Raw genomic sequence first — 12,084 nt, 5'->3', positions numbered from 1 at the left:
TATAGTTTTTGACTAGAAGAAGTAAACAGCAGTAATGTGTAACTTACTAATTTCTTAAACATATCTACCTTAAATTCAGCTTCTGTCTAACATCTATAATTGCATAAGGCATTTAGGTCCCAAAATATAATTTCTGTCCAGTAAGTTGCCCTGTTGGCAATAAAATATAGGTTCTGTGATCAAAATGTTTACGCTTTTCTCTACCCAAAGTAGTCTCAAAGTTGCTTACATTCGCCTTCCCTTTCCTCTCCTCATAACAGACACCCTTTGAGGTAGGTGAGGCTGAGAGAGCCCTGATATTACTGCTCAGTCAGAACAGCTTTATCAATGCTGTGGCAAGCCCAATGTCACCCAGCTGGTTGCATGTGGGAGAGTCTGCACTTCTAACCACTATATTAAGCTGGCTCTCTACAAGATGTGGACCTGTATGATTAAGAATTTTAGTGAGTTGTTCCTCCCCCACCTCCAGTTTGGGTTCTTTACAATCTGTATAAGTGGAAAGGTGACTGTTAGCCATATTAGAAGTCTGTATGTACTCTCTGCCCACCCCAGGAGTTAGGACGTGTTAAAGCTGAGGACAGGATGAAGTTCCTAAGTACTAGAGATAGTTTAATGAGAAATAACTATAAACTGCAGTTTGCAAGTCCAATAAAAAGAATTTTCAGTGTTATAAACTAAAACTATTCAGAAGAAACATTTCCATTTTGAAATGGTTTATGTTTAAAATGCACTTTCTATACCTCTAAGCTACCCAAAAGCTCTTTTCAGCAGTCTTTGTTTCCAGACTTTCCATTGACAACATCAGTAAACAGACTTTAATGAACCAAATGATATTACTGCAGCCTCCCCCCTGGAGTGTATTCATCTTAGTGTTTCTACAATGATTACTGGTCATGAACTTCTTTGATGTATGGCAAACCAAAGATAAAATTCCTCTTTGTATGATACTGATTTTAGAGAACACATTCCAAGACAATACAAATGTTAGGTCAAACTTCCAAACAAAACATAAATATTTTTTATATAGCAACTGTATAAGCATATGTCATTCGATACTTTGACCTTTCACGGATGAACAGCTTCCAAGATCAGCCTTGATCATTCCTGCTTAAAATTGTGTGAAGAAAAGCAATGAAATCTTTAATGACTGATTCACACAACTGCAAACTGAATATTCTTCAATTGATGGATTGCAAGAGCTTAGTTTAAGATTATGTGGATCCTTATTTGATGTGGACACCAATGGGGGCCACTCCTTTTCATGCCTTCTCATTGGCTGAAGGTCTTCTATCTGATATTGCATTGGAAATTGTCAAGTCATAAGAGTGAGAGAGTACAGTGTTATCTAAACAGGGCAGAACTGTGGCAGCAGCATACAGTTCTGTTTCTGAGGCTATAGAGATTTCCCTATGTTAATTACTGGAGCCCATTCCACATGGTAGTAGCTGCACTGGGCCACCAGTGGTGCATTTCTGTGTCCCCACAGGGGACCTGGTTCACTCCAGATTTCTGCGTCTTGATGGATGCAGTAGGGGTGTAGCAAGGGTATGCCCCCCCGCCCCAGGAACCACCTTCCTGCAATAAATAAATAAATAAATAAAACACATTTGGCCCCGTGGCTCTGTGAAGTGCTATGGGGCTGAGCGGGGCATTTTCAGTTCCCTCTGGTCCTCCATAGGACAGGGCATCCACACAGGCCTCTGCCAGGCTAGGCCCCGTTGGTCCCCAGAGTGCCTAAGGGAATGCAGAAAATACCCATGTTCCTTTAAAGTGGGGCAATAGGGGCCTAATATATGCGGAGTCCAGGAGAGGCCTATCCCAGTAATGATGTCATGTGGAAGTATGGATTAGCCCCACTGCCATATGACCACCCTCCCAGCCCCTCCCCCCCCCCAGTGCAGAATTGGCATAGGTGAACAAATAAGAACCTAATTACTTCTTTGGCTGGTAGCCCACAAACAATAAACGGGCATGTTTGATACCCCAGAACTACTTCATAGACATTTCTCTATGTTGGATGCAGGCCAAAATCCAAACTTTAGGCATGCCCAGTTGCATTGCTTTATATTTCCCTCCTTTATACTTCAGGGATATGTACATGCTAGTATAGAAGAAGAGTTGGTTCTTATATGCCGCTTTTCCCTACCCGAAGGAGGCTCAAAGCGGCTTACAGTCGCCATCCCATTCCTCTCCCTTATTACATTTATAGAAATTACATTTATAGAAATGTAATAGAATTTTTGCTTTTATAAAGTAGAAAAATGTGTGTTAAAAGGTAAACATGTGAAGTGAAGCCATCATGACAATACAATCATAAAATGTTTATTATGAGAACATACGAAATTAAACCCTTTTGCCAAGTCACAGGATGAATGTTCTTTGCTTTTCTAATAAAAATAAGTGTATTATGGTGTTGTCTCCTTCTTTGACTCTAATAAATTAGTTTATTTATACATCGCAGCATAATTATGTAATTTTCCCCCTGTTCATTAACTGAAGAAAGAGAACCTACTTTTCAGTATTTGCCAGAGAAAATACTTGCAGTTATGTAAACTAAAGTACAGGCTCCTGTTACTGGACAGTTATGTTCAGTGTAATCTTATGCCGAGTCACAAGAGACTCAGCCAATTAACCTGAATTAACTTACACAAGAGAAGAGTAATCCTTGCCATTTACCGAATTGCTATTTGCACCTTCACTTATTTATGGTCCATGGAACCGGCCTGCAGCTTGTCCAAGAATTGGACCCCGTGGTCCAATATTTTTGAAACTTGGAGGGGAGTTATAGAAGAGGCCCCTGAAGCTACCCTGAAAGTTTGGAGCCTCTAACTCATATGTACACTCCCCAGGCCATCAGATGGAGATATCAAAAACCTGAAATTTCCCATTGAAATTCAAAGTGATTCGGCTGAAGCCGGATCCAAATCAGCTGATTCAGATGGCCCTTTAATGGTATGAATCGGGTTCTTCTGAACCCAGAATGGTCCAATTTGTTTGAGGGGTGGACATGCCAACCCCCAGACTAATTCCGGGAAAGTACAGAAGGCAATTGGGATTGTTGAGAGCCAGTTTGGTATAGTGATTAGGAGCATCGACTTCTAATATGGCAAGCTGGGTCTGATTCCCTGCTCCTCCCCCACATGCAGCCAGCTGGATGACCTTGGGCTTGCCACAGCACTGATAGAGCTGTTCAGTAGTAATATCAGGGCTCTCTCAGCCTCACCTATCTCATATGGTGTCTGTTGTGGGGAGAGGAAAGGGAGAGCAATTGTAACCTGCTTTGAGACTTCTTCTGGTAGAGAAAAGCAACATATAATAACCAACACCACTACTACTTCTTCTTGATGCCGCTGTTCTGATATTTGACCTCTGATGTTAAACTAATTTACCACTAAATTTTAAATCTTATCTATTACATATTTTAAAACTGTTTTAATTGTGTTAATGTTAGATAATATGATGTACACCCCCCTGAGCTGGTCCACTTGTAGTGTAGTATATAAATTAAATAAATAATAAAATTGATACAGATTTTTTTGTTCAAATATTTTCTAACAGTTGGGTATAATTCCGAACAACAAAAAAGCATTGGGGGGGGGGGGGAATTAAAGACAAATTAATTCTTAATTCTTTATTTTTGATTCAAAGATCAAGCAACATTATAACAGATTCTGCATCTAGTACACAAATTCAAATTCAAAACCTTTAATGGCATATAAAAGATAGTGTCTGCACAAAAATGAGCAATCATAATTACATAGACTGAACTAAAACAGTTAATAGATAAAAGATAAATATCAGTAATAACCAGTTATACATTCCTCCATAATATGCTCAATAAGTGATAATTTGCATCAACAATAAATGCTAATAGCCAAGAATTATTTCTTGCATATCTGATTTCTCTTTTGTAGCACAGTAGCCAAACATTTGGCTACTGGTTCTGTTATATTCAGGGACTTATCAGTAGATGTTAAGTAGTTCTATCCAGAGCCAAGGAAATTTACAATAGGATCAATAAATTGGTGTCTGAGCATAGAATGCTACAGGCAACATCTAGTACACACTGCATGTAAGCCTAAACATTAACAAAATCAAAATTTAAAAACCTTCCTATACTTACTAGAGGAAAATTTGGGTTTCTTGTAGATCAAAACTTAACATAGAACTTGACTATTTTAATGGAGGGCTTGTTTGACTGATCTGCAAGGAGCAGGGATATATAAAAGATATCTAATCTGTCTGAGATAGGAGAGGGGGGAAGTGTATGGAGCATATGTAGAATTTACATGTAGTAACACATGCTTGACTATTATGATTCTGCCAAGTTGGCAGGGGCAAAGGTGCTCGGAATATCAAATGTATAGGTACCTCAATTCTAGAAGCGCTGAAGGCATAAGATTAAACTGGGCCAGAGTGAAGGTTCTGCAGTATTTGGATAATTCTGTGCTATAAAGTAGTTTACTGGGGGAAAGTTTTGAGTGTAATTCCCCATTGCTGAGTAGAGTCATGCCCAAGCTCTTATCAACTTAGAGAGATGTATTCAAAATCCGTCTAGAGGGTAGGTGTTTTATATAGAATTTTGAGCCATACAGAAGTTTGGATACTTTGGCTTGAAGAACTATTAGCGTAAGGAATGTGTGAGTCCCCATTCTAAAAGAAAAATCTCAGGGTAGCTAATGCCACTCTTTGGGCACTCTCAGTAGTCTGAGTCAGCTAGGCTTTCCATGAGCCTGTGGATTGGAACACGACTTGTTAGGTTTATCAAAATTACTTACATGATTTCTTTTGCAGGCTCTCTTGAGTGGTTTGTTAATTATGTGCCCAGATGATCCGCTTAGGTTTTTAGAAGAAAAGATCAAAGAAATAATGGACAATGGGCTCACTGGTTTTTTCTGGTAAGCATGTTTTATATAGGCTGTAAAATATTGTGGTCCCATATAAAATAGTGAAATGTAAAGAAGTTTTATCTAGTTGCTGAGAAAATACTTGATAGTTTCTAACTGATGAGCCTTTAAATATAATCAACAAATGACTGTTCTTCTCTCTTGCCCCAGAAGGATGGACCAGAGTCAATGGGATGAAATTAATTCAAAAGAAATTCTGTCTAAACATCAGGAAGAAGTTCCTGACAGTTAGAATGGTTTCTCAGTGGAACAAGCTTCCTTGGGAGGTGGTGGGTTCTCCATCTTTAGAAATTTTTAAACAGAGGCTAGATAGCCATCTGATGAAGAGGCTGATTCTGTGAAGGCTTAAGGGGGTGGCAGGTTACAATGGATGAGCGATAGGGATGTGAGTGTCCTGCATAATGCAGGGAGTTGGACTAGATGACCCAGGAGGTCCCTTCCAACTCTATGATTCTATGTTTCTATGATTAAATCTTTTTAAAAAGGCTAAGGAGTGAAGGACAATGTATTTAAGAGTTTGTACTAACATTGTACTTGCATATGATTGACAACAACAAATGTAGCAGCACACAAAGTTCTTTTGTAACCTTCTGTTCTGCAGTTGATATCCTATTGCTGGTGCAATATCACAATGTGATTGTACTAGATTATCAAAATACCTTAGAATTATCTTAATGAGAAGAACCTCATTATTAGCTGAGCTTTTCACCTAGTAATTATGAGCAATGAAGAAGCGTAACTTAAAACACAAGGCACAAAACTGTAATAATGAAGTAAAACTAAATCTATTGTAAAAGGAATTGGAGTTCACATGGCATTTAAACCTCAAGGTAAAAAATAAAAATAGCAAAATACATTAAAAAGTATTGTTTGGAGATATTCAGTTGAAAGTGTGTGGTTTGGTGGCTGCCCTAATAAAAACTACCTGGAGACTAGAAAAGTGTGAGGGTGCTGTGGGGTAGGAAGCTTATATGGACGGGGCCCCTCCATAGCACCTGCAGAAGAATAGCCATTTTGTCAACACTAAAAAAGGACACTAAAAAAAGAGGATGTCTTAGTGGGTACAGCAGCTATTGTTACCTCATCAAATGGCATAGGACTCTTTTGATCACTGTCAGTGACAATATACTGTTTCAACTCCTGGTCTTGCCTTAGAACGATATTTGCTTTCCAGATAATACTGCCTATTCCTCACTAGAATTAATCAGAAATTGGCATACTAAAATGGCAGATTTTTTTCTTAGCTTTCTAATTTACAAATTGTCCAGAGAACATGAGATTAATGCACCATGTAATTTATTGCATCATCTCTACCAACTGGAAGGACAAATTGCACTTCCCGCAAACTCTGGGTTAAATATGTTCAGCTGTGCTGGCAGATTAAGTACAGGGTTTGCCGAAGAAATGAGAAATTAGTGTAAATCTCCCCAAAGCAAACTACATGAAAGTTATGTTGACTCAACTTAGCCCCACCCTGAAGGACAGAAAGAAAGTTGAAAGAGACCAATAATGCTGACATACCCCCGCAGCCCAGATACTTATGTCACTAGAAGCAATTAGCAGATAATATTTAACACATAATATAAAGGAATTCATGGTTTAGAGAATGTCACAGCAAAACAAAATGTGCAGACATAATGCCATACAGACACAGAGATGCCAGTAGGGAACACTAATGTGGGTGTTGTTTACTACTTGATCCCCATTCTATGATTGTAATTAGAACCCTTGTGGTCCTTGAAAACAATTAGGTTGAAAAACACAATATGAATGAATACAAAGTATTCAGAATTTCTAATCATTGTCAGCTTGGCTTCCTTGTTTCTCTCTTTATTATTTTTAAACCTTAAAGAAAAGATTTCAGATTTTTTTGTAAAACTCTCTGGCATTTTGCAGATTTTTAGAAAATCTGTCTTAACTGCTTATGGTTTCAGTCTATAGATTTTAGTATCCGCAGATTTAGCCATGTTGCAAATTATATAGCCATTTCTGCATGAGGAAAATGCTCCTGTACAACCTTGGTATGTTGGCGGCATATACAGCCCCCTCCGCATGATGTCACCAACATCCTGAGGCTATCCAGTAGCTGAGTTGTGATTTGGCTATTTTTAAATTGTGATTTCAGGAATCCAGCAAACTGGATTTACCACCCTAAATCACACAAACCACTGGTGAGCCATCAGTGAGCAGCCCAGGATAAGACCATATAGAGGAGGAAATGTGCAATAGTCTCAGCAGTTTTATCCCACTCTCGCATGCACTCTCCCATCTCCATTTCCTCCTTTGAGTATTTTTTAAATGGTGCAGTACATGTTGCAGTGGGACCGCAAACCTATATTATCCAAGGTGAAATAAAATCTTCTTTAAAATTTCCACTGAGATAAGGCAGGCAAAACTCAGCCTTGTTTTTGTTTTCTGGAGGTGGGAAATGAGCTGGGAAAGGGGGGGGGGGGAGATCAAGCAGCTTTCTTCCGAACATTCAGCCATGTGTGTGCTTTGTTTTTAAGCCTACCATTAGCACAAAATGCATTTTTTGGCTTCAATTACCCGTCCAGCCTTCTCACAACTCGGGCAGGCAAAAACAGTCCCATTTGCATCTTCTGGAGGTGGGAAAGAGGGGGGGGGGGGGCAGATGATCTGGCTGACTTCTGCCAATCCTACAGGGGTCTGAGCAGCTTGTTTTAAAGCCAACCATTAGCACAAAATGTATTTTTGGGCTCCAGGGACAATGTGCAGCATCTTAGAAATCCACCCAGACAGAAGTGCAAAAAAAAAAAAAAAATACAAATTCCAAAAAAGAGGGGGAATGCTTTATCCTTCTGACATTTCTCCATAGCAACAGCATAGCATTGATTTTATTAAAGATGCATCTGTGTAATGGCATTACCACATAGCAACGCAAAAGTGCCTTTCAAAAAATAATAATTTCAGGGCTGGGGGAAAAAGAAAGTTTCAGTCCACAAGAGAACTGTTGTGTTGTGATTGGTGGCTTGCTGTGATTGACAAGCCAAGGAGCGGAGGGAGTAGTTCAGCTTGCTTTCCCTTGCAGCCTTGTCAGGAGGCAAAAAGCCTCAATGGGACAGAGGGAAAAAGTAAGAGGGGTCTCCCAATGAGGAGGGCTGTAAACATGGGATTTACCATCCCGCATTTGCCAGCAGGAAGCCACTCCATGAAGAAATGGCCTATATATTTATGAATATCCTCAGGCAACCACTAGCAAGAGTTTGTTTTGCAGTATTTTATGCAGCATTCTTGAATATTTGATAGTCACTTTTGAGGTCACTATCAAAAGATATTTCATATTGTCCTGGTCAGTTAGCTTTATTTACAATGCAGTTTTATTCAAAGTTGTACCCTCCTTTGCCACTAAGTTCAATTGACTTAAAAGAATACAAATCTGATTAGGATTGTACTTGCAATGCCTTGTGAAAATATACAAAGCACACTTTTTAGTGTGGGAGTATTTTCTGTAATTTACTTTATATTTTATGTATTTTTCAGGTAATCTCAGAATAAATAACATGGTATCACATTTGTATAGTATATTAAATATATTTTTAAAATTATCAGCAGTAAAACTGATTTTATTAAAGAGGTTTCCTATCCTTATCCATTGGTTCCTATATATATTTGTGAAACAGCCTTGGGGGACACATGGTCTGGCTGTTTGAGTTGGAATAGGGCCAATTAGGGTGCAGCCAGCTGCACCCTGATTGGCCCTGCCCCTACAGCTCACCAAGCCCTCACCCCTCGCCTCACAGAGGTGCCTAGCTGCTAGATCCAGGCACATCTGTGACTCTCCGCTGCTCCATGGGCCCCAGGTAAGAAACCTGGACACCGGAGCAGGGAGAGGGGGAGCAAGTGCTTCTCCAGGGCCAGGAAGCACACCCGGCGCCTCTGCGGGTGTGCTTCCCAGCTTCAGCGAACTCTTCGGGCGGCCGGGGGGAGGGGGCAGGGAGCACTTCTCCTGCCCCAGAAAGCACACCAGGCGCCTTACACAGGTGCCAGGTGTGCTTCCCGCCCCTGGAGAAGCCTTTGCGTGGCCAGGGGGGAGGGGGGAGGGAGCACTTGTCCAGGGCCAGGAAGCACACCTGACGCCTCTGTGGGTGTGCTTCCCGTCCCCAGAGAAGCCTTTGGATGAGGAGGGGGGAAGGAGTGCTTTCCGGCCCCGGAGACACCTTCGCATGGCAAGAGGGGAAGGAGTTCTCCCAGGCCAGGATGCACACCCAGTGCCTTGCATAAGTGCAGGGTGTGCTTCCCAGCCCCGGAAAAGCATCCTGGCTGTGGGGGGCCTTCCCAGCCGGGGAGAAGCATTAGGCCCAGTGGGAGGGAGGTCACTAGCTTTGCGGCTAGTGATATAATAATGTTTATGACTGCTACTCTGAACATGAATTATCAACAGTATTTCTTAATTCAGCATATTTTATATCTTGCTTTCTCAAACATATTTTAATGATGTTTCATTAACATTATTTGAATAATGCTGCTATTAGTGTTTTGTTAGAAAAGTAATATAAATTCTTCTTTTTTTCAGGAATATGTGTATTGATCCAGCCTTAAGCCTAAAGTTAAGAGTAATTTCAGACACATATTTGCACACCCTTTTAGGACTTGATGATGATCAACTGGTAATAATTTGTTTTTTCTCCACTGAAAACTGTTCTATAGAATCAGAATTCTCAAATATATTGTAGTAAGAATTATAATTTTATTTGGAATAAATATCTAGTTTTAATAATAAAAGATTAGATTAATGAGTTTTCCATCAAAGTCAGTTAAATGTTTCTTGACATCATCTTATGTGTATGGCAGAATCCATAAAAAGAACATTTGTATTAACTATAAATATATGTGAATATTAATATCTAAATATCTATTTTAAACCAGTATGCAGTAAATTAAATTTAAATAAATGCTAATTAATAGATTAGATTTTCTTTTTTCTTTCTCTTCTTCCTTTTAAAGTGTTCATTAACAATTTCCTTCAGTTATTTGAATCCATACAAACAGGCTTCCAGCAATAACTAGGAATATTTCTTGACATCTTAGCAATTAATCTTATGTAACAGCAGAACTTACTCAAAATCAGTAAGTCTAATATAAACACAGTAAGTGCTTAGAAACCAAGTAACTAAAATCTCAAAACCTTTGTAGTCCTTGATCAAAATAACCAAGTAGGAGATACCTAATCTGAAAAAGCAAGTAATTGACCAGTATTGTATCTGATCCATGTCTCCATTACAATTTGCAACTATCAGCAATAATAGATTCACAAAGGAAAACTGCAGGCAATTTCAAAGAAGTGTTGTGAGTGTTGTGCAGTCAGTAACAATTCTTATCTTGCAGTAGAGAACCAGCATGTGAATTCACAACCAAAGACTAGTTAGTAAGTTTGACGTGTACTGTTCCATTCACCATGATGACAACCTATTGCATAACAATCTTATCAAGCCTATTTCATGTTTATGACTTTATTTAGGTTTGCTTGATTCCCTTCTGTTGAAATATGCAAGATCTGCAGTGTATATGATTGAACAGAATATGAAAAGTGTCCTACAGGGGGCATATGAGGAGACATGTACTTAACATAGTTAGAATTGGAACTTTCTGAATTTTTCAAATAATCTCCAGTATTCTAATTGGCTCTTTGGAGAGCACACTTTCCCCTTACTTCTCTTCAGAATGAATTCAGAACAATAAATTCAGACTTTCTCCTCTTTCTATACAATGTTTGTTTATTTTCTTAATAAAAACATTTTATTCTTTTAAGCAACCTGGTGCTAAACTCCACTTTTGCAAATCTAAACACTGTGAACCCATTCAGCCAGAATACAGTAAGAACTGGAAAAGTTTATAATGTCCTGGAAAAACAGGGCAATTTTTTTTGTTAAATCTGATACTGAATGTCTTCATGAAAGTGCTGTTAATTTCACAGTGAATTAGTACTCTCAGGTTTGTGTATGCATAGTTATGCATGCATATTTTCCCTATTTTGATTTGTGTTTTTGTGCAATTACATTTCAGATGACTACAGAGTTATGTGAAAAAGCATGGAAATTTTACAGCACAAACTTAAAGAGAATGTGCTTTGAGTAAGTATTGGATATGAACATGCAGTTACTTGAAATGTGATAAATGTTCAACTCTTTATGCCATTTTAATAAAATGGTGCTTGTAGGGAAAGAATCTTTAATATATGTGAAACTCTAACGTGTTTCGCTTCAAGCTTCTTCAGAGATATATCACTTCAGATTCTCAGTAGAATATTACTTTCCCTTTTGATTCAATTTAATACTTAAAGAAGGGAAAATAACATTTACTGCCCTGGTATTGTTTTATAGACACATTTAATTTGTTCATTTAATATTACATCTTACTTCTTTTTTTCTGTTTTTGTGCTCTCAGTGTTTCTGGTTTACCCTATCTTTTTTGATTGGGCATTTCCCCCTTTCTTGTGGTGTTAATAATTTTAGGGCCTGGAAAGAGTATTGTATTATGACAAGATATACACAAACTATCCTAGAGAGGAAGCTGTCAGCTGCAAGATTATTTTACAGAGGCCAGATATTAAAGCGGATCCTAAGGAAATGGAAGGATTGGGTGCAGTTCCGTAAAAAGCAGCACAAACGTAAGTTTTGTGTCAAATAATATTGTTGATTTTAGATCATGCCAAGTCAATATTTTATATTCATTATATTGTTTAGTTTTTGAAGCTAACAATATAATAATCATGCCCCCCATCCTACAAATGATTTCTGGAAGTTGCCCTGGAATTCCAGAGGTAGGGCACAGACCACAGAATGCACCTCAGTGGCAGGCACAACACAACCAGGGCACCTACAATGACTGGGCGAACACCTGGGAGTACATCGCAGGGAGACTGAAGCCCACACTTTGTTTCAGCCTGCACAGATACACCAGACCCTCTTCTGGGATCCCAAGTGGCAGCTGCGGGTGAACAGGTAAGCAAGGCTCTCAGTTCCCTATCCCCAAACTTCCCCCATGGTGACACCAAGCTGCACAGGACATGGCATCTCCTGCTCCCAAACTCACCATTCTTGGGACAAGCAGCGGGCCCCCAGATGCACATGGATGCCTCACACCAGGCAGTTGGCTGTGCTGAGGCCTGCCTGAGGCAGCTGCTGCAGGAGAGGGGCCACTGTGATGAACAAGGGCT

At 39.3% G+C, this 12,084-nt stretch overlaps 1 protein-coding gene across 4 annotated transcripts in view; it reads left to right on the top strand.

The window, feature by feature from the left end:
* FBXL13 (F-box and leucine rich repeat protein 13) overlaps positions 1–12,084 on the top strand; it is an 82,279-nt gene that overhangs the window by 2,073 nt on the left and 68,122 nt on the right. For all 4 annotated transcript variants that reach the window (XM_077338080.1, XM_077338082.1, XM_077338079.1 and 1 more), the window contains 4 exons: positions 4,795–4,898; positions 9,442–9,535; positions 10,932–10,999; positions 11,381–11,535. In XM_077338080.1, the coding sequence (XP_077194195.1) occupies positions 4,795–4,898; positions 9,442–9,535; positions 10,932–10,999; positions 11,381–11,535 (421 nt within the window). The remainder of the gene's footprint in view (positions 1–4,794; positions 4,899–9,441; positions 9,536–10,931; positions 11,000–11,380; positions 11,536–12,084) is intronic.

Source organism: Paroedura picta, chromosome 5 (genome assembly GCF_049243985.1).
Source record: "Paroedura picta isolate Pp20150507F chromosome 5, Ppicta_v3.0, whole genome shotgun sequence".
In the NCBI taxonomy this organism is placed as follows: Eukaryota; Metazoa; Chordata; class Lepidosauria; order Squamata; family Gekkonidae; genus Paroedura; species Paroedura picta.
The sequence above is the reverse complement of the archived record's forward strand: the minus strand, read 5'-3'. Positions and strand labels throughout refer to the sequence as shown.